The sequence below is a fragment of the Pygoscelis adeliae genome, unplaced genomic scaffold (assembly GCF_000699105.1).
Source record: "Pygoscelis adeliae isolate BGI_AS28 unplaced genomic scaffold, ASM69910v1 Scaffold521, whole genome shotgun sequence".
NCBI classification, from domain to species: domain Eukaryota; kingdom Metazoa; phylum Chordata; class Aves; order Sphenisciformes; family Spheniscidae; genus Pygoscelis; species Pygoscelis adeliae.
Genome location: NW_008824067.1, coordinates 345,609 through 369,077, shown reverse-complemented (window position 1 = coordinate 369,077; position 23,469 = coordinate 345,609). Strand labels below are relative to the sequence as shown.

The window sequence follows — 23,469 nt, the reverse complement described above, 5'->3', positions numbered from 1 at the left end:
TTTTCTTTCTCTATGCTTATTTCTGTTAATGTTGAACACTATTTCCGCTCCTTACTGGGCTTGACTGTCCACTTGGTTATGTCCAGATCAACTGAAACCAGCTAAGCTGGTGTAAAGCCAGTATACCTCAGTGGGGACTCTAACTCCTAAACATCTACTAGTAGGGTGGGATTTTTTTCTTTGTCGATAACCCCAAATAACCAACTGCTATTATGTCGAGAGGACAGCCTGGCAATTATTCAAACTCAAGCATTAATTTCCGTGAGTAAAGGAGCCAAAGTACTGGCTGCCAATGTAGTGACCGTAAGTTTTAGTCTTGTCTGCACTTCTCATCATCAATACAGATGCTAGAAGAGAAACTGCTGACTGCAAACAAAGGGTAATGGTTTCCCTTTCTGCAGCCCCATCCCTACATATTTTTGAAAGGTTTGTCTTCCCCGTCTCTGCAGTTCCAACAAATGAGGTGAAAATGATCTGGGCACTACTCACTCTAGGGTCACCTGAGCCACAGCATCCATCGAACTGTATCCGTTCTCCATGAAGATCTCCGTGTATCGGCCCATTTTGATGGCTTCCAGCCACTCACCCACCGACCTGTAGGCACCGCTCCCGACTGGACTGTGCTCTACCAACAGATTTGATACTCTAAAGACAAGCAAAAACAGAGAAGCAAACAGAATCAGTATTGAGATGTACCCAACATGACTCAGTTGCTCACATTTTTATATGGTAAAGATGATTCTTTCGTTGCGTTTTCAGTGATTGCTGCAGCCTATATCCTCCCAGCAGGCTTGATATGCAATGTATCAAACATACCACTTCACCTGTAACTTCACCCACTTTTGAGTTAGTTCCTGCCATTTCTGGTCCTCATTGAAAGCAGAGAGGAGAGGACTAGCATTCATCCCCATCACCTCTCGCCCACAAGCAGGCTCCTCTTCTATCAGGTTCCCCCAGTCACTCTTACTTCAAAGTCTTCAGTTTCACTCCTCCCGCTCTGTTTTTCTCCTCCTCCTTTAAAGCTCATAATTAACTTAAGACAGCCCAGAGCCTGGAAGCTGAAACCCACATAACATTTCCCAGCAGTGGCCATCAATGGCAGGCTGCTGTTAACACTTCAGGGGCTGCTCCCACAGAGTCGGGTGGGGATTTCGGCTGGGGGCAGCATCTGGCGAGCCCTGCAGAGAGCAGCAATGCTCCAACCACACTCCAGCCCTGAAACCAGAGGTAGACTCCTGCTCCCGCACCCTCACTTAAGACCTCACCACGGCAATTGCTACCTTCTTGGTTATGCCACGCACAGAAGAAGTAATTCAGGCAAATAATAACCCTTCACCATGGCAGAAACACCGATACAGTACCTGGCACAAGCGACCTGTGCCGTGTACAGGTCCACCACCCTACTAATGGTGTGCAGAGAGCAAAGGGGGCTTGTCCAAGGTCAGCCAGGAAAGAAACTAGATTTGTTCCCTGCTTTGTAAACCAGGACATACAGCTAACATAAGCCATGCATAAAGATTATTACCCACAGGTAAAAAAAATGTTTCCTGGGTCAGCCTCTGACGGTGAGAATTACACTTAAAAGACTTTCAACTGGAAGGAGAGCTGGGATATTATATTATTATAGCACTTCAGGAATCTTCATATATTTTATGAGCACATTAGTATTTTTTGTTTATTTAATAGCAATGCTGAAGGGTCCAATAAAATGTGAATACTTGCAGTACCAAGAACATAATGGCTTCCCATAACATTTTATACACATGAGGAATTCAAAACTCCTAAGTAATCATAACGAGAAGTGGATTTTCATCACTAATGTCAGGAGGTACCTACTGATATGCACACACTGTAATGTAGAGAGTGACTTCCTCCCTTATTTGCATTAATGAGAATTTCCATAAAGAATACATTACACATATAAAAAAATCCTTTACAGCTGCTGTATGTTGAAATTATGATTCATTTGGAATTACTATGGTCTGGGCACGGCAATCTATGATTATAGAAACACAGTCCCAAAGCCTGGCTGTTCAGGTGCTCCATCCACGTTGAAAATACCCACAGCAGCTCTGAAAAGGAGAGCTTTGGAATTGCATGGACCTGTTCACAGAATAAAACTCAGCAAAGTGCTTAGCAGCTCAAGGAAATGGTTTGCTGCCTATTTTCCTCTTTTCTGCCATAACAGTTTGGTATAAAAAAGTGCATGAACCACCGTGTAACAGGTCTGGAAAGTGACTGTTCTGAACTGAAAATAGAAGAGAAACATCACATTTTATGCTATCATAAACTTTTTCTTGCAGGTTTGCTGGGACTGATGTTACATCTAATTGCTAATAAGAGTGATTTCTTCTTCAGATGGTAAATGATGCATGTAAAATAGCCCAAGGAATCAGATCTATCTTGTATTTAAAAATTAACAGAGATTTCATGTTTCTTCTCTTCCAGTGCACGAGATGCCATGCACGCAGACATGCCAGCACAGGAATGTGAGGTCCAGCTGCAATAGGCGAGATGAACCACATGCAGCTTTGCAAGACTCACTTGGAAGGTGTGGAGACGGATGGGTCTAAGCTCACAACAGTACATCTGCTTTGGTCCACACCACCAGTCTAACCTCATCTTACATCCTCTCATTCCTGCCCAAGGAAAACGATGTGTCTTTTTTTTCCTCCTCTGAGAATAAGCTTTTCTGAAAGGCCTCTTCCAGTGTTAATCAGGGGAACTCCACTGCCATCCGTGAAACAGCGAGATTTATATTCATCACTCCTTCATGACCTTGCAAGGGACCGGGTGATTAGCAACACAGATGGCTCAGAAGTAATACTTGTGGGCTTACAGCAAAAAAAGAAAAAGTGTCTCCAAGACTCCAGTATGGTGGAGACCCCAATACTAAAACTCACTAAAAAATATTAATCTCTCTTTCCCCAAGTGCAGCTTTATTTCTTGACCGTATTTACCTTACTCGTAGTCGTGTAGCTATTCATATTCACGTTTAATTGCATGCCAGCTGCTCTATTCACTTAATGTGGTTTTAGCAAAGAGTTTGTGTACAGCTCTTTGGGAACCCTCTTGCGATTACCAAGACTGTCAGAACTGGCAGTGGCAGCTAGCACGCCTGGGAACAGTTGTGGGAGGTTGCACTTGGACATTCATGAGCTTTGCACATCCTAAGAGTTTCCCCAAGAGATGCTCTTCATTTGTATTACCAAGATAAAGTCAGCAGGCAGATAATTTGAGCAGCATTTACTATCTATTTCATGCACTCAAAGTCTTGCACTCTCTAACCTTGGGGTAGAGCACAGGTAGCTTTATCATAGACCTATAAATACCGCTGAAACTTCCGTTTCTGAAAGACAGGCCACAGTGATTTTCTTTGTGGCAGCAGTACTGCATTTATAGAGTAACTGAATTGCTCACCTGCCTGCCAATTTCAACAGAAAAAGTTGATTGGGAAAACTCCCCTGGACATAATGAAGCTGGAGGAACATCCACCCGCAGATGCACGCAGGCTAAATAATAAGTGGTAATTCAACCCCAGGGGCATGTATTCAGACAAGGATCTCGCCCTGAGAAATGGCTCTGGCCTGAGTTTGTACCTGCTCGATGCATTAACCAATGTCTTCAAGCTGCTTGGGTTACGGATGAGCTTGTCCAACATGCTGACAATTTCGTCAAACTTGGGCCTGCTGTTGCGATCTTTCTGCCAGCAGTCGAGCATTAGTTGGTAGAGAGCAGCAGGGCAGTCCATGGGACTTGGCAGGCGATAGCCTTCCTCCACAGCTTTAATCACCTATGAGAGACAAAACACAAGTCTGATGGGACTTTTCTTCCTCTTGCCTTTTTCTCAAATGCAAATTGACTTAAACAGAGAACTTTGGGACCAGCAATATGCTCATGTAAAATCCCAACCGCCCCCCAACTCTGCACACAAGAGGCAAACCCAGTAAGCCCCACTATCTTTCATATTTTCTAAGGGATGGGTTGAATAACTTAATTTTTGGTCACTGCAAAATGAATCACTGCTGCAACCAGGGGGCCAGATTGCTAGGTTGCACTTGTTCAAAGCTCAGCTGAGGTCTGTCGGTTATATACCAGGAAACTCCTGGAGCCTACCCTAAGTCCACAAAAAGCAGCCTATGGGGCTTTCTGGCATCTTCTTGGAGTGCAGTGATTTTGTTTATTCAGATGTTGGCTTCTTTTTAAATGAAAAGGCATGTGCTAGACCGCAAATTTGTATTACAGTAATAAAAGTCTGACTGTATTTCACAAGAGACTTTGAATGCTAATTGATGGATGGATTCAAGGCAGAGGCAGAACAACCATCTCATATATCATTCAGTACTGTCTGGGTCTAGTCATTTCTTAGTGTCGCCACATCTCTGCCAGGAATTTAAAATATCAGCCCAAGAGTATGTAAATTAAAACCAGGGGAGGGTTGTTGCACTGATTACAAATATAAACCATCTATGGTTCTATATCTACAACAAGTGGTATGCACATGTGCTGCCTGCCCTCTTGAAAGGCAGAAATGAATAAATGAGGGCAGAATTGAAGAAAGCAACTTGTTTTCCCCAGTTTGGGGCAGATTTACGGCAGGGCTCCAAGCCCAGCAGTTCCCATTTTGAACCACTACAATTTTTAGGAGAACACAGCTCATGTTTCAAGCCACAAGGGTCTGTGACTGCGCCAAGAGAGTCCCGGCAGCCCATCTTCACGCCCTCTACTCCCAAGACTCCTTGACCAAAAGGAGCTGGAAGCAGCTATTTGCTATGTGGAAAACCACAGCACTTCTCTGTTGGACTCCAAGGACTGCCTCAGATGCCATTCATTCTAGGCACCAACTCATGATTTGAAAACATCCTGAGCTTAAAAAGAAGGCTCTATGGTTAGCATGAAGTTGTTTTCTTGATCTTTAGTCCCTATACGAGCAGTACAGGATGAGCCACGTCAGGCTAGCATTGCATTTCAGAAGGCTCCGAAATTCAGGACCACATGCATCGCTTTCAAATTGTCCTCTACCACAGGGCTTTTTGCCAAGTGGAAAAGTCCCAGGAATGAGCTGGGCTGGCTGAGCAGCAGTAGCGGGAACCTCAGACTCCCTAAGGATGTACATAGTAGAGGAGAAGTTAGGCGAGGCTTTGTAATCTTCTCCAAGGGTAGCGAGCACGTCTGAAGATCTGGCCCACAAGACCTGCAGTCCTTTTGTGCCCACCTAAGATTTCATCTGTCAGTGGAGCAGTTGCACCGCTCTCTACCCAACCTGTGCTTGCAAAGCAATCTCTTCTACGGCCTGGCTTTTGCTCGCAGCATTGAAAACCAGCCCCACCACATTATGCTATGTGCATTGTTTGTTCTTCACATCATGCTTTTCAGCTGGTCCCCGATACCAAATTTGCAGCTGCCCTATAAAAAAAGCCTCAGTGTGGCACAGCCACAAGAATGTTATTTGCTGTGTCCGCGTCTGTATCTATAACAATAACGGCTCATCCTCCAGCTGTAGCAGAAAGAAAATAGTAGCAAGTTGGGGAGCAGACCATCTGGCACCAGCTCAGAATATCTGAACTACATCTGCAATGGGGTTACGCATGTTTGATATTCCTGGCAGTAACATCACAATCAATAGCGTTAACTCAATTTACAGGATGTCGTTCGTTCTGGCGATACAACGTAAATGGTATCAAAATACTGTGAGGAGCTAGGATGCTGAAACACACTCTTGCATCTGAAGGTGCCTTGGGGGTCTGGCAATAAGAGGAGCAAAAGAATGAAACAAGAAAGACTGAGTCACTTGTAGCCACCGCAATACTTAGAAAATAAGAAAATGGCACATTTGCTGTTCCATTCATCGGTGCGTACTGCTTTGTAAGACTTGAAGAGCTAAAATTTGCACCTATAAGGAGGCATTTTTGTCCCTGTTCCTCTTCTGGACAAGCACTACTTACTTATGGATTGAGGCAACTGAACCGGATGTTAGGCAGAGGACAATTTGGGATAGTCTATTCCAGTACACCAAAGCAACACTTTTAGCTCTGTGTTTTCATAAAACCACCAGTCTGAAGACTAAAAAGGAACCACTGTGATCATTTAGCTTAGCAACCTGTGTAACACAGGCCACAAAATTCCTCTCAACAATTCCTGCATCAAAGCCTTATCTTGTGGTTGAGTCAAAGCATATTTTTAGAAGGCCATCCAGAAACCAGCACGACTGAAACGTGGTTTGTAGCCTTTGCAGTTACAACGCTGCCTGTCCTATGGCACTGCACCTCCTTTAAAGCATTCCGGCTGTAACATGGTGAGAATCGTTTTGCTCATCACTGACTGTGCTTGCAAATGACGTGCTTTAATTACAAGCCATGCAACAAGAAACTCTTGTGCGATGGAGACCAAAATTCATGTGAGCAGAGGCCCCTGGTCCTCCACACGAAAGCCAATGCGGTATTTAACACCACTGATTCTTCCGCCAACGCTAACAGGGGAGGAAAGAAAAGGAGGTCTTCAGAAGATGAAGGATAAAGGCATAAGTCGCATAAGAAACATGCCACAGCACTGAATTAAGTTTCCTAGGCTACCACTATCCAGGCACTTGCCACCTGCACAGAGGCAACCCAAGCAAAGCCTGAGCAGGAACTGATGCTCATAAACATCTCACCAGACCTCTGCTTTCTGCTGCTAAAAGAAACCAGTCCCCCATCTGCTTCTTCTCAGGCAAGTGTGAAATTCACTCTGTGCCCCACAGTGCACGGAGGCATTTGGGCTTTTCAGAACAGTTCTGCAAAGTGTGAATGTTCATAGCGTTACGATCCAGACAAGGGACTCCCCTGGCCACAGAGCGTTATTTCACTGGCAGCAGCCTGAATCTTAGCCTGGCATTTACTGAACAACATCTGTGCTATGTCAGTGCATCAGCAATAAAGACAGTTACAGTGCTCAGTGTGACCGAAAAAGCTTGGCTCTCAATTGCTACATTCTCTGCACAGACTATGGAGGAAAGTCTCTGTATTTGATTGAGATAAATCCCTGTGTAGATACATGCTGCTTTACCAAACTCCCTGCAAATGTGACAGCCTCAGCAATGCAGAAGCGGTGGGGCATTCATGCCAAACAACACACTCGTCTCTTTGGCAAGAATCATGGCGTGACCGTCTCAAAGGTACCGCTCGTTTCCGCGCCTGGACTCAAAGCAAGATGAGACAGCAGCTCGGTGTGACAGGTAGTAACATCCACTGATGGCAAAGGCCCGCAGACAAAACACAGGAGAAACAGAAGGCTCTGCCTTTGCTGCCAGCAAAACGGCAGAAAGTCACGGGGACAGGCATGCTGCTCAAAAAAGAAAAAAGGATGAAACATCAGGTGTTGTGACCAGAGGAAACCCACAGCAGAACAAGGACTTGCTTGCTTTGCCCAGCCGGCAGCAGCGTCTTCACAGGCAGCAGGGCTGCAGAGATGAAGTGGGAGGGATGAGGAACAATTCTGTTTGCCACACACAGAGCGGTGCATTTTCCCCCCCAGCGCAGAGCTGCTTTGGGATCCCCACGTGCCTCATGGTGACCCCGACTTCATGCACTAGCTGGCATCCTCACAGACCTCCACATGTCATGGTTCTCAGAGATGCGAAGAGGAAAGAGGGGCCTAGAAAATTTGGCAACCCCAGGCTTAAATTTTTTTAGCCTTAGACGAGGACAGATGTTTATGGTGAGCTCAGGGTAGGAGGTAGTCCTGCAGTAGGATCAAGAGATCCTTACACAGGCAGGGGTCAGAGCTGCAGTCAGGAGGGGGACAGTGTCCCCAGGCATCTCCCTGTTTGGAGATGCTTCAGAGGGTGGCCTTGAGGTCAGGGGCTCAAGGGGGCACTGGGGCCCAGGAGCAAGGGGACACAACTCAAAGGGTGCTGTACAAACGAACCATGAGAGCTTGTGTTAGCACAGACTTACAAGATGTTCACAACAGGAGCAAAACTATGCTCTCGAGATCAGCAATGCAAGGGCAACCGAGACGTAGCTATCTGGACTGCTGTCACTAGATCAAATCACCCAGCTTTTGTGCAGGGAAACAAAGCCCTTACCATGACTCTCTTGAGTTTCTGCTTTACATGGCAGCAGGGGTTTGAACACACAATTGAAATGCTGCCAGTTTATCAGCATCTATCCCCTGGCAGACCTTTGTCATTAAGCAGAGGAGGAACAGGCTCCAGCTCTAACAGCATTAGTGAAGCTCCAGCGGTCTGCTGGGGGAAGCAGGCTTGCTTCTGTGCAGACGCATTTCCCTCTGCGCACAGACTGTTCTGGGCTGCTGCTACAAAAAAAGAGCATCAAACGGGAGGATCATTTTTGTCTGACATGGGGGAGCAAAGCCATTTTTACTCCAGCTCTCCTCCTCTTGTCCCCATCCTGCCTTTCTGATTGCAGAATGAACACCGAGCCCTCGAACTCCCATCATGCGGCAGCTCTCACACGTGCTTACATCTTGGTTTGTCATTTCCCAGTAAGGCCTCTCGCCGTAGGACATCACCTCCCACATCACAATGCCGTAGCTCCAGACGTCGCTGGCCGATGTGAATTTGCGGAAGGCGATTGCTTCGGGTGCTGTCCATCGGATGGGGATCTTCCCTCCCTAGAAGGAAAAGAAAAGGAAAAAAAAACCCAAAACCATATTGCAGAGGAGGGCAGAGAACATGCAAAAGAGGACGAAACAGCACTTCTTAGAGCACCGAGGGATATTATTTTCTCTCTGGAAAGAGACATCGAATTTTAAAGTAAATCTGTTTGACAGCATGGGGCCCCTTTCCACATTATCTCAGCCCATAAGCATTTGTAGGCTGCCTACTAATTGGCTGTCCTGAAGGTTTGTTGTTTGAATGCTGGGACATGTATAGGATCAACATCTCAATTATGTTGCACGGGTTGGTAGGGGAATACAGTTCCTCCGTTTCTGAGAGCGAGCGGGGGAGGAACAGACAGCTCTGAAGCTGAGGAAGACTTTGATCTAACGAGGGCTTCATGCAAATTGCTGTGGAAGTAATGCCCTTTTTTTCTTTCCTTTTTTTTTTTAATGCGGTCCTGATCCTGCAGCGAGATCTGCATAGCGGGCACAGAAATCTGTGTGTGCAAAGATCAGTCTGCTTGGCCTCTGCTATGGGACTGAAAATGATGCCACAGCTGTCAAATGTGCTTTGCTGTTTCCTTTTCCCCTTTCTACCATTTTAGAAATCAAACTTCAATCCAGCTCTGAGAAGAAGGGAGGGAAAGGGGAGTGTGGATTAAGGAATACTTTTCTCATTGGGTTTAAAGAGTTGTCTCCCCTGATTTATATCAAAATACATTTTACTGTGAAGTCCCTTCCTCTCAGCGTTGAGCTAAATATTGGAAGGTCTCCCTGAATGCCCCCTAACAGTGTTTGTTATTGGAAAAAGGTAGAATTTGGAACACATTTTCAAAGCAAATTTTGAAAAGTCCCTTCTTCCAGTAATTATTTATTCACCGGCTTATCAGCGCATGCCTTAAGTGAGGGGCCAGATTCTCAGCAGTGCCAATTAGCACATGGCAGCACACTGCAGCCGCAGCAGGGCTGGCTGAGAGCCCTCCACCCTGCTGGGAGGCTCCGGTCCAGCCGTGCATTGAGCCCTGTCGCGGGGCCGTGACTGCCAAGAGCTGAAAGGCCTTTCCCAGATCTCCGCGGGAACTGGGAACATGAACCAGAGAGCTCCCACCACCTGTAAAACAATATCCCTGGAAAAACATGCTAATAGGACATGCCCAGGCATGCCAATCACTGCCATGAATATTGGAGGCTCTCTCCAAGCCTGTGCTGCTGAGGACGGGTCCTGTCCACCCCCTCTCCGCAGCGCTGGGGCCACGTGGCCTCCCACTGGGATGGGTGGGCTGACACCCTGAAAGGATGGATCAAGGATGGAAAGAGGCAGAGCACTGAGGCTGGAGCAGCTCTTTCTCAGGTTGGGGGAAATTGCCCTCAACAGGGTAACATTGAGGGCGATGTGCGTCATTTGCAAAGGGCATTACATGCTTACCAATGTTTTAAAAGGGTCAAATTGTCCAGAAGACCAAGGCTTACAACTCTGCATGGGTGCCTAACCAAAGCACTTGCTCTTTCCTCCCTTTGGTATTCACCAAAAAGGACAGAATAGAGCTGGGAGCGCAGCACCTTTTGCAAAGTTTGCTATTTGACTCCGGTGCCCAACATGAACTTAAAAGTTATTAGTTAAGTTCTGCCTTATTTGGCCATCCCCACTACAAAGTTACAGGCATTTGCAAAACGAATCTGATAATGATTAACTGGTAACACCTGGCCAAACCCTCGTGCACAGTTTAGAGGCTCTGGATTTGTAGAAACCTCTTTGCCAGAGAGCCTGAACACCAAAATGTGGCATGGAATAAATTTTTCTTCAGCTCAATCAGTTGGATATCCTCATAACTCACCCTGGTTGTGTACGCTGCTTCAGGGTCATCTTCCAGGACTCTGGAAAGGCCGAAGTCTGACACCTTGCAGACTAAGTTGCTGTTGATTAAGATATTCCTGGCAGCCAGATCTCTGTGTACATAACCCATGTCAGACAGGTACTTCATTCCTGACGCAATGCCTCGCAGCATCCCGACCAGCTGAATGACCGTGAACTGCCCATCGTTCTTCTGCAAAAGGAAGGAGACATTTGAACAGTTGACAGTCTCTGCACCCTCAGCATTGCGTGGGCATGAATAAAAATGCAAAGGCAAGTCTCCAGGGAAGAAAAACAGGGAAATTAATAATTCATTACTCTAATGCTCTGACCACGAAGCTTTTCAAAGTTTCACTGTTTGGATTAGGATCTCTAGAGACAAAGCTAAAGAAATGTAGTTCTTTTAACTGGAGATCAAGGACTGAGCTATTTCCACTGGTGACTGATAACGAGACTGCGACTGGGAGCAAACACATGTAATTATGTGTATAAAGGCACCGCGGCGGGCTGTCTCCAAGTCAGCCAACTGGATGGTACCAAGTTGCATGGAAATCCTACCTGCAGAGGTCCATGTGTGAATATTTGGGGGTAGGGCCTCTTCCCTATGTTGCCACACCGCGTTTCTAACCACTTCCCCTATCCTCCCTTCTCTAGCTCTTACGTTTCATGGAAGAACTCTGAGAAGTCTGGGGTTTGCCATGATGCAGTGAGGATGTGCTCTTGAAACATCAAATTTTGCAGGATAAGTTAATCATTTCCATGCAGCAGACTGCCTTCTAAAATAAACATAATATCCTCCAATTTATTCTTATCTGTTTGTATCAATGCACGAATCAGGTCCTTCATGATGCTGTATAAATATAGATCAAACAGCCAACTGAGCTACTCCTGCCTCCAGAGAGCATCAACAGCTAGACCAGCACCCAGCAAACGTTTTCACTGATATTAACCATCTGCAAAGAACGCATACTTTAACCAAGGTCCCCCTGGTAAAAGGATCTAGGTATTACCTTTAAAAATGTATCCAGAGAACCGTTCTCCATGTATTCAGTCACTATCATTACTGGTTTGCCTGGAAAAAAAAGTGCACAAGTTTGTTAGCAATTTATTTAAAAAACATGAACAATAATAAAGCCTTTTCATAATGCGTCTGAATGTGAATATACAGCCATGCAACAGTAAATCTACACCAAGACACTGCTGTCCCAGCAGGATGACAATAGTTTTTGCCAGAATATATGTAGAAATAGGGCAATCAAGGAGGAGGGGATAAAAACGTAATCCCGTTGTTATAGGCGGGGTATCAAGCCCTAGAGTGTTTAGATAATGTTTGAGGAAGAGGTTGCAAGCTGAACCCAGGCAACCTATGCACAACCTTCTCCTCGTCTCCGTGAAAAAGCTGAAAGCTTGCAGAGGCCAAATTGCACACAGTGACCTCTTCAGACTCTTCCCTATAGCTTCAACACCCTGAAGTAGCAATGGGAGCCCAAGAGGAGCAACCAGGATGATCTGAAGTATCTATCTGAGCTTGGTAGCCACCAAAACCAAGACCAGGAAAAGATGGGATTACATCCCTTGTAATTCAAGTAATCCCATGTGACTACCCTTGTAAACACATCTGGAAGTAAGAAAAGGAATATTTACGCTGCAGAACAAAAGCAAGTTAAGTATGGAATGAGTGCTAGTGGAAATCAAAATAAAAGTTCTTAACAAAAGACCTGGTCTCCTATTGTTGACAGGAGTAATAATGTTTTTCCAAATCCATTTGATTAATTTTCATGCCCGAGTCATTTTAATGGTAATTATATATAGGTTTTGCTCAGTTTTTATATCTAATTTCTCGCCAGCTTGCCACAATGACATAGCAATAATTAACGTGGTGTGCTCCAGCCCTTGTAAATTCAATGAAATCTTATAAGAACATATAAATTATTTTTTATTTAAATCAATTTCCATTAGCTAGCATGAAGCACAGGCAAAGAGGAGCTGTCAATTATTTGTAAAGAGCATTATAAATGTCTTTCATAGAAAAGATCAACAAAAGCTGCTGCATGTCATAACATGCGCATGAAGGTAAATGCTCCTAAGAATCGGCGCATGTTCTACCATTTAGATTGATCTTAATCTTCCCACTTTCCCATTACCTTAACTATTTGCCTAATTTACTGCTTAATTATCTACATAATAAAGGTAATTGTGAACTTGTCAATCAAAACACTCATTGTTGTGCAGATACTACCTTTGTAGCGTGAGGGACCTGCGCTGCTTCAATTCTTCTAAGTTAATGTCACAGCTACTGCCTGAGCTTGAAGCTTGCCAAAAGTATTACTTTTGATATGATAAATGCACCTCGGGGCCATAAAAAATATCGTTGAGTCCCAAACAAAATAATGGGCCCCATCTTCAAGGATAAATCGTCTGTCTACGCACAACATGGGCTGCGTGCAGGAGGGAGGAGAGATCTCAGGTGATGTTGCTATAGGTTGGCAAACATGTCAGTGGCTACGCAGCGAAGGAAAATCTCAGGTATATCTCAATTTTTTTAAAATTTTTTTTGTTTTTAAACACTAAACCCCCGGGTCCCTTATCTCTGACACTTCAAAGCAGGGTTGCAGTGAGACTGGCGTCTTGTTACGCCACCACCCTGGGGGACCTCCTTCAGACTCCTGCCTTTGGTTGCCATTAGAGAAAAGAAAATAAGATTTCTGGCACTTATGTTTCATTATCTGACTGCTGCAGGTTGACAGTAATCATGGAATAAATTAGCCCCATATCCAAGAGCATGGAAATAAAAACACAAATAGAGCAACTTTCAACAAAGTAAATTAAAAGTAAACATTGGCCCTTCTAAAGCGCTGGGCTGACTCTCTATGTCAGCAGGGCTCCCTCCCGCTGGCATTATGGGGCCATAAAATGTGTGTCGATGCCATTCGTATCAATGTACTAATGCAACATGCACACTGTCAGCGCAACCAAACGGGATGTGAATGAAAACAGGACCGTCATTACCTTTGTAAAGCAGAAATAGCTAAGGGCTTGTCTGCCCAGGGACAATGAAGACGATTAATCCAAATTAACTAAGGTGTGCATTTGAACTAATTAGTTAAATGGTATTAAGCCCCTGTGCAGATATTCTCATTCAGAATTAAAAATGGCCTAATTCAATTTAATTTAATTTACTTCCAAAGTAAATCATGATGCAGCGAAGACATTTTACCCTAAAGATCTGAATCTACGGTAGGCCAATGACTAAAACACTGAAGGGGAAAAGAAGTTAAACAATACTTGGAGATAGCAGCATAGTTTTGGATTCATAAAGGTTGTTCTGGTCCATTTAAAAGAAAAGAAAAAAGCTGGGAAGATGCTCCAGATGACCGATGGAAAAAACTTTGAGTGCAGTAAACAAGCTTTTACTGAGCTAATGAGGAGCTCAGGGTGTACGTACCCCCCTGCATCCAAACTCCAGTTGCTTCAAGTCCAATTTAGAAGGAAAGCTCCCAGCGTTTCCACAGCCTTTGGAGCTGACGGCCACTTTATATAAAAGGCAGCTTGATAGGGAGGCCCATCCTCTCTAAAAGTGGGATTCCCACCCCGCACCCTGAGGCCCTAGCAGCCAGAAAGACTCAAGCCCGTGTCTGCAGCAGCTTTTATGGGTGTATAATCGTCACTCGCTTCCTGCCCAATATCCCACACCCCTGCAGGGCTAGAAATGGGAGCTTTTATGTATTAAGGGCTACACAAGATGACCCCAAGAGATTTTGATATTTATTCAATTTTTGGGAGAAACCTATCTTGGTTATTTTTTTTCTTTTCTTAAAAGTTTTAGGAAATGCAATTTCAAGGGAAAATGCAAGAAAAGGCTGTTGATTGCAAATAGCACTGATTTTGAGTAGGTTATAAGGATCTGAACAGGACAAACAGCGTCTCTGTACCTTCTCTATTGCAGCTCTGAAAAAGAACTACTTTTGGAGACACTGCCTCTGATGAATGACAAATGGTACTAACAGCAGCCACATGGCCCCAAGCACCGGCATTTGAACGGTAGTAGCTAAGCTCTGACATTACCAATCACGAAGACAAGAGGGGAGACAGCCATTCACACTTGCGAGGCTGGTGCTTCTTCAGCTAGCAAAAACTTCCCAAAACACAAAATATATCTTAAAATAAAGGAATAGTTGTTTTCAACAAAAAAATCCTTGATGCAAATAACGTAGATCCTCCAAGGCTTTAAAATGGAAGAGTAACAACACCTCTGCACCTTTCCCACAGCCTCAGCACAACACCAACAGCCAGAGAGGCTTGGGCTGGGCACAGTCGGATGTGCCATCCCTTCCTCTGCCCTTATCTTTAGTGCATACAGTAATTTGGAGAAGAACTGGGCTGGGAAAGTTATGGAAGGTTATTTTGCTAACCGGGCAGTCAGACCTCAGTAACTCTTGTGCTGGGATGTTTTGCCAGCCATTTCACATTTTCCCCAAGCTCTCAACCCCTCTCATAATATGTATGCCAGCACTAGGGGCAACTATTACCACGGGCATCACTAGCAGATTCCAGAGGGAGCTTGCTTTAATCATGGTTTTACACAGTCCTGTTGTCTTCAGCTACACTCCTGTTCTTCTTCCCTGCTTCTGGAAAGCAAAACTTCAGCTAACTTGTGTCTTTGCTCACATCCCGTGTGAATGATCACAAGGCTCAGCACTACCCTCCTGTGGGCTTGGCTTCACTGGTTTCTCAAAATAAGGTGGCTGGAAATCATCAGGGGTTGTGGTGTTCCCCCCCCCCCAGAATCTCAGTAGCAAAATCCTCCCCATTTCCCTGCCAGGGAAATCGCTTCCCACTTCTTGGCACATCTTTCCTCACCCTGGGGCTCATGTGGTTTCAAAAGTAAACATATAAAGGCAGGAATAAGAAGTGAGCCTGCATGAAAAACTTAGCGGGTGGCTCGGTGTCACTGCATTCAAAATGCTCTTGCACTTTGCAGGCGGTAGGTGCTACTGAACTACTTGCAAGGCAGAAGGCAGGCAGCACACTCCACCAGCAGACATCCCAGGCTTATTGCCGTCTCCATCACCCACCCACTGCCTGAGGCTGGCCAGGCACATCAACTCCTATTTCTGTCTCATTTAATTTTGGGCCTTTGAAGAGGGGTTTTCTCTTAGCCCATGCATATTATGCCTAGGTGAGGAAAGGTTTGCAGAGGGAGTTAACGTTTTTTATTATTTTAGCCATTATCTATCCATTCTAGCTAGAAGAACGCTGAAATGCTTCAGGAACAAACCCCCTTTACAATGTCGGGGAACCTGTTCCTGGCTGGACCTACAAAGCGTGACATTTTGCGCAAGGGGAGTTCACTGTTTTTAAAAGAATTATGAAAGGCACAGTCAAAACCAAGTTACCCAAGTTTTCCTCCCCTAACCAACTCTCCCGTCAGCCAGAGTTCAAGGACAGCAGTCCACAGCAACATGTACCTACTTTTTGTGACGACGCCTTCCAGGTGGATGATGTTGGGGTGGTCGAACTGCCCCATGATGCTTGCTTCTCCCAAGAAATCTCGCCTCTGTTTCTCTGTGTAGCCCACCTTCAGGGTTTTGATAGCCACCGGAAACTCGCGCTTTCCCTGCAGCTTCAGCCGCCCGCTGCAGACTTCCCCAAATTCACCTTCAGAGATCACAGAAAGAATGGGATCACAGCACGTCAAGGGAATGCATGGCACGCGTCTGTCTACAGCATGCAGCCCAGCCCCTACAGATAGCTGATCAAAAGCACGCAGGGCTGTCCCACATTCATGGATGTGGAAAGCTGAACATCACAGTGATCACCATCTCAAATAGCTGGCGTACCACCAGCCAAGTAATTCACAAGCACAAGAAAACTAGGAAGAAAAATGTAATTTTCCTATATTTAAAGACCTATGGCTCTATATTCTATTGGGGCTCTTCCTCATTTCATGTTTTTGTCTACTAGATGAAAGAGTCCTGTCACATCCTATATCATCGCCCTGTGTAGACAGCTGTAAAACACAAGCCACTTGCTTCTCAACCTTCCTTTGGTAAGTTACATAGAAGGAATGCTGTTAGCCTTTCACAGCAACATGTATTTTTATAGACTATAAACCCTTTCCGATTTTACGACCACTTTAAAAAGTAACCCAAATGGATTTTTTTTTTCCTTTTTTTGTGGTGAACAGTAAATTACCTCCAAAAATACAATTTCAGAGGATAGAAAATATTCCTAAGGTTGGATTCCAGCTTAACTGGAAAGAAAACGGGAGTTTCTTCTTTTAACCAAGGAAGTTAAGAGCTTTGGACTTTGGTTTGTGCTTTTTTTATCTCCCAGATGACTTCTTGTTCTTAATTTTTGCTTCAAGACTGACCTTAATGGGGGACAAGAAAAAGGTTAAACTGGTGAAAAGAACCTGAAAATTAAGTGACTCATTTCTCTTAGCGTCCATCAAAATAACTCAGCTTTGTCCAAACGTGACTGTTTTCTGCTGTTTTCAGTTCAGTCCCTGAATTTCAAAACTGCAGACAATGACAGGTTTGTCCCAAACGTCAGCTGGAACATGCTCCCCACCACTTGCAGGGTACCTAACAGCACAAATATTTCACGGCCCTTCCCAGATCTCTCTTGTTAAGAAAGCCAACCCTCCACGCTGCTAAGGGTCATGAAATGTATTTCCATACCAGCTCCGATAACTCTTTCAATAGTTATGCACGAAGCTTCAATTTCCTTAGCAAACTCATGGACGGCTTGATTAGGGTCCTCGTAGGTGTGGGGGTCAATGTAGGTCCTTACTCCAGGCAGCTTAACTGCAAACACAAATTAAGAGTGTTAATGGCACATGGCATGACAGAAGATGGGCAATACACACTCCTGTCCCTTGCACTCTGCTTTGCTGGAAAACACCGTAGCAGGGAAACCTATTTCTACAGGAAAAATGAATAGCATTCTTGGAAAATGACATTTAGTTTATATGTGACATACATGCAAGTTCATCATATTTAGAAAAGCACATGATAGTGCTCAGCTGGAACGATGCACAGCTGAAAATCCCTCTCGGTGCTGCCTAACAGGCTGGTCTGGGGTCTGGTGCAAAAGGATCCCTTTTCTGGATCTGGAGAGGGTATGCCAAAAGGAAGTACAAAAAGCAAAATGTTAAGGGAACAACTTGCAAAGCAAGTTGGATGGATGGGGGTTGATGGAGAGCTGCAATAAATTATGCCCTACCAGTCACATATTAGCTAATCAATCGGCCACATTATTTCAGATGGAGTTACTGAGATTTAAATGAACTGAATATTTGCATTACAAAGCCTGTGGTTTGTACCAGTATAAATATAATCAATAGCAGGCTTTTTCTCCAGGACTTGAGAGGGGAAAAAGTATTTTCATTATCCATATTATAAGTTTGTTTTGACAATCATTAAGGCTACTCACATGAAGAACTGCTCATCAGTCTAATAAGACAGCTACGTTACACTGTGGCTCTTACTTGATTTGCTTCCTGCTGCTTTCATTACATAGCACTAATGGAAATTTCACTTCCACTCAAGACGCGTTTCCCTTTTCCACCCCAAAAGGCACCTCACTGTTACCCACCCCCAGATCCCACAGCACTTGACGAAGGAAGGCTTTTCAAACACTGGCTTTGGATATATGGAAGGACTGACAGTAACCATGAGATGTACTTTCTAGCATCACTGCAGAGGTTTTTTGTATATGAGGACATTAACACAGCATTTCTGAAAGCTTCCTAGGAGCAAGAAGTAGGCATTATCCCTCACACCACTGCAGAGGCATCCAAGGCAAAGAGTAGCTGTGGGCTTGGTCTTCACAGTTGGCTGGGGTGGAGCAAGGGTTTCAAACAGGTATTCTGGACTGACGCGTCCAGACCACAAAAATGTAGAGTTGTTACGTGCTGACCAGGCAAAATTAATTGCACCTTGGGTCATACAGCAAAGACAAAGGAACAGAACAAAATGGCTCACTAGAGAGATCTGCTGCAAATGTACAGGTGAGAATAGCTGGGCACGTATAAGGAGTGTTCAGATGTTCAGTTCTCCATGGGGCTTAGAGCAGAGCAGGTGGGGACTTACTGAATAACAGAACAAACAATTCTTTTGTGAATTACCAGCAAAAACAGATAATTTTTTTTTAAAAAACAAAACAACCTCTCAGTTGTATTTCTCATTACCACAGAGCATCAAAAACACATATATACATGTTTGATCTTTACTCACTGTGGCCATTATGAAAATGCATCTTTTCTTCTTCTGGATCTTGTTTAGCCTTGCTATAGCCACATCGCCTGGAAAAAAAAACAGAAGAGTGTTTTTGTCTCTGGTATGGCAGAAACCTGCTCTTTACTTCAAATCACACAAAGCACAAAACCCCAGAGCAGCGACGAAACCAACCTCTCTAGCGGCTGTATTGCTGCTGTCCCAGTTTTAGCTCATCAAACTACTTGCAATTTCCCTAACGGGATTCAGGGCCCAAGGCCCACTGATTTTCAATTGGACTTGTGTTTCCAAATCCCACAGATGCTTCTGAACAACTCCATTCTACCATACATCTAATTCAGCTATTATTAAGAAGACAAAAAAGCAAGAACAGGAAGGATGATGGAAGATGAATGGGATGAAATATTAAAATCGCAAAAACAAGATCTGGACCACAGAGCTTTTGCAGGCACCATGTTGTATGTATTGCATGCTCTCCTTCATCCACTGGGCATTTGCACAGAACTTTAAATTTTGATACTTTAGAAAACAGCCTTGTGTAAATATTAACACCTTATATTCATGCAAAATAATGGCTTAAAAAAACCCAAAATCTGTTGCCTCACTGCCCTCAAGGGTCTCCTATGTATTTCTGGCTCTGATGGGGTTTCCTGCACATCTCCTGTCTTCATGCAGGAGAGCTATCATTCACGCAATCCCCTCTGCCCAGCCGCAATAAAGATGGAAGAAGGCACGCGGTCACTGCCTGACCTACCTTGCTCCCACATTAGCACCACGCAGTGCAAGATTACTGCTGAATCCTACCATGGAGTTGCAACCGCAGTCATATGGGAGTCGCATCTCCCCCAGGGCATCCTCAGTCTTTGGCTGCTCTTCCCTGACTGGTCCCTCATCCTTCTTGCTGGTTCTCTAGGCTATGTTATTGCATTAGCACTAACTGGCTGCTTTGGCGGCATTTCTGAGACCCGCTTCACTTAGACAACCACGTAGGAAGCCACAGGGTAACTGCATAGGTAAGGAGAACTGCTATATACGCATATATATACACATTTAAAAATATGGGATGAGGTATGTATGATGCACATATATATGCCAGTCTTTCCAAGGACCGGCTATGATAACTGGATACAGAAAGTGGATCATACTTAAAGCAAACTGCATGGACATGAGACAGAGGGACACTGCTTGATAGAGTGAAAAAGCTACAACAGACGCCTGCAAGCCAGCCAGCACACAGTGGGATCGCTAGCTGGCACACCTCAAAGAAAGCCTCAGGTTACCAAGAAGCCACTTAAAGCTGAGAAACTTGGAGTCTTCCACTGCCCATGATTTTGAGATAGGGGGATGCGAGCACTCCAAGCACCACTCACAGCAAGGAGGAGCATACGATTAGCAGACACAAAACTGCAATTAGGAGGAGGCAGTAATAGGCATCTGCATGAAACTTGCCCTCAGCATGAAGTCCTATTACAGGGAACTGCTGTCTGCCTGGATGCAAGGGGCCAAGCAGCCTTTAGGCTACAGGAATTTGGCACTAGATTTGTGAAACGATCATGATTACAAACAAAAGCCCCAATAGGACGGGACACATGCACTGCCGCTGAGCTGGCCCCAGCAGAGCTGGACACTTGGGGGTTGAGGAGGAGAAAAGCAACATGAGCTCCCAGGGTTACTCCGGGGAAGGGGAGCAGGCACGCAAGCTTACCTTGGGGAGAAGGGGAGACCTGTGCCAAGGGGAGAGGAGGAAAAAACAGACGGCAAAGGTTTTGCAAGCGCAGGGGAATGGATCGGGACAAGGTGCAGAAGACAAGGGGGGAGGCTGACAGGCGGTCTGGGGGCACAGGCAGGGAGATAAATGGGTCGCACTTGATAAACAGCCAGGCTATCCATGCAGGGCACGATTTCAGCAGCAGCAACCAAGCTGAGACCATCACGCTCCAAATGCAAAACCCACAAGAGCAGCAATGAGGTGCCTGGAGACACGGCTCAGATATCCATGTGTTGGTGCTCATTGCCTTGCTCTAGCAGCAGTAGTGCCATTTCCCAAGATGGGGTCCTGCCTAATTAACTCAAAAACCTAAGCACTAGGTGTACGCGGAGACCCTGGGAGTAAGGGTCATTTCAAAGCGTATTTTGGTGTTCACAATCCCTGGGTGAAAATGGATTCTTCTCCTTCATGATATTGCTTCTCCCTTTAAGTATATAAACTAGAGATATGAGTATCAGTATCGATTCCCACTTCTGGCAACCCCAGTTTTTTCTGCTGCAAGTTGCCAAAAGTTACATCAGTTTTCCACAGAAGTAATTTTCTGGATTGAGGTATACAACTCAATTTTTCTCTTAAAAATACACTTATGTTTCAATTCATCCTTCTACCAAATGCACATATACAAGAGTTCTTCTGTTTGCCTTTTAGAGCAAATGCCCTCATCTCTTCCTCAGGTTTGGAATACTTCACCTATAAATAAGCTTTTCTAACATTATCTTTTTTAGTACCCGCATCTCCTGATTCTTCAACCATAAAGAGGGAGGAGAGAGAAATCGGGAACATGCCATCACTTGCGTCCAGTGATCCAAGCACACCTCGATGTCCAACAGTCCATGTTTTACTGCCCAGGGACACACTCAAAGGGCCAATGCAAACCAGTTAGCTCGAGCTGTCCCACTCTCTTGAGCTGGGTAACACATACAGCAGCACATCACATTAGCATATGAAATCAGGCTCTGGGACCCCCAAAGCATCATTAAAACAAGCCTCAAGAAGACACACCAAAGTGAAATGGCAGCTAGTGGACTGCAACTCTCAAGCAACAGTTGGGCATCACTAACAAAGCTTGCTGCAAAACGTGCCCTTCACACGCCCGCTTTCCTAAACTAACTACCCAGAGAAACAAGATGTGTACACGCTGACTGGGACTAAACCGCACTTCTTCCCTTCTTGACCTTCAGATGCTTTAAATAACACACACAAGCAGTTTTTTCTCCTTTCTTCCCCAACTAAATCCCATAAAAATCTGCTATTTCAGGTTAACAGTCCTGATACACTAGGTGAATCTTACTGGCAGGTAAAAGTATCTAAATATTGTGGCTTTGCAATATATTTTGGGGGAAGAAAAAGCTCCCGCTTGTTTGTGAAATAACCCATTTCTGCATGTGCATTTGCTCTTAATATTTATTGGAAAAGCTGTGAGTCAAAAGCGTCCTGATGAACTCATTCTCTAGTTTATTGTCATTGTACAAATGATAGATTTCCTATATCTTTTCTATATCACATACAGCACAAGCATAAAGATCCTGACACTCGCTTCATCTCCCACTGGGCTGGAGACACTCAGCTAAAGAGTTAATGTAATTCAGCAGCACACCTGAATCTCAACTCACTTACTCCTGTTGTGGATTTGTCCCAGTTTCTGTACCTAGAAAGCAGATGTCTTCCTTGCACAGCTCTGTGTTTTTCAATAAAAGTATCAGAGAGAAAAAAAAAAGTGAGACTTTAAATATTCTTAAGGCATCATGTCTTATTTAAAAACTACTTGCAGATTGGCAGGCAGCTCATAAAATATTTATAGCGCAGATTATAAAAGTGAAGTTGTAAAATGATCCCTATATAGGTTTATAAAATATAAAACGGATGGGTAGAAAGATGAAGAATCCAGCTGGGAAACCAATGCCCTCTGCCTTGCATGGCAGAAGCCAATTCACAGAGAAAAATCCTTCAAGAAACAAGGCAGGAAGATGCTTGCTGTCTCTGGACTGATGGAGATACTTTGCATCTGACCCTGTGCTTTGGGGTGCCTTTGCTGGGTGGTGTGTGGTCCCTCGGCCACCCGAGGCATCCCCAAAAACCACAGAATGCCCAAGGGACTGAGTTTCCATCTCCCTAGCTGGGGCCACCACTCTGGTCACAGCCCAGGCAGGACACAGTCACGGGACTGTGGAGCTGGATCTTGGACAACCAAGCCCTAGGCAGTGATGTGAGAGAGTCTTGATATACTTTTTTTAATAGGCATAGGCCAAAGCATTTCAGCACACAGCCAAGGTGTTACTGGAAATGCACATGAGGACAGCATTTAGACGTCCCCAATGAGGAAAGGGACCTCACCTTGCTAGATGCAGTCAGTACCATCGAATGGTTTGTGCCCTGAAGCAGCATGCAATCTCCCGTCCCAGTCCTGCAGAGATTTATATATGTATTTAATCTCTTAAATATAAATTAACTCTGTACACTTCTCTGAAACAGAGACAAAACGCCAGCTGTTTTTCAGGGGTGAGACCTTTACTCAGAAGCACATCTTTTACAATAAATCAACTTTGAGGTAATGCATCCTACCTATCTCGAGCTGTAATTTTACAGGAGGTTTGTGAGGACTGCAATACTGTTGTTTACAAGGGGTTAGTGCTTGTTTCAGACTATTTATTCCAAGATGTTAAAGCAATAAGGCTGCATACGTGTTGCAGGGCAGGGCAACGTTCCACTCAGAGGAACAAATAAACAGGGCTCCGTCCATCTGGCTAAGATCCTGTCGCCTCAGCTCATGTGTGGAGACAATGACTTGTTCAGCAAATAGTTTTATCCTGGATAAACACCACTGAAACTGAGAGCCAGAGGCAAAAGTCTACCTCTAGCGACGTTGGTCCATGTTCAGCATTTGCCTTTGCTGCTTACAATCCTAGAATATATTCAGTATCACAAAACCAGAGATACTGGTCCCAATACTCAAAGGGACTGGTGTAAAACGAACAGCTTTTATACTGGAAGTTGTTCCCCACTTTTCT

General features: G+C 44.7%; 1 protein-coding gene across 1 annotated transcript in view; it reads right to left on the bottom strand.

Moving 5' to 3' along the window:
* The window catches only part of EPHA5 (EPH receptor A5), a 180,906-nt gene that overhangs the window by 9,583 nt on the left and 147,854 nt on the right, over positions 1 to 23,469 (bottom strand). The window contains exons 9-16 of the mRNA XM_009334131.1: positions 18,694 to 18,761; positions 17,137 to 17,262; positions 15,926 to 16,111; positions 11,464 to 11,525; positions 10,437 to 10,646; positions 8,464 to 8,613; positions 3,600 to 3,793; positions 490 to 645 (exon numbers count right to left, since the gene is read on the bottom strand). Of these exons, the coding sequence (XP_009332406.1) occupies positions 490 to 645; positions 3,600 to 3,793; positions 8,464 to 8,613; positions 10,437 to 10,646; positions 11,464 to 11,525; positions 15,926 to 16,111; positions 17,137 to 17,262; positions 18,694 to 18,761 (1,152 nt within the window). The remainder of the gene's footprint in view (positions 1 to 489; positions 646 to 3,599; positions 3,794 to 8,463; positions 8,614 to 10,436; positions 10,647 to 11,463; positions 11,526 to 15,925; positions 16,112 to 17,136; positions 17,263 to 18,693; positions 18,762 to 23,469) is intronic.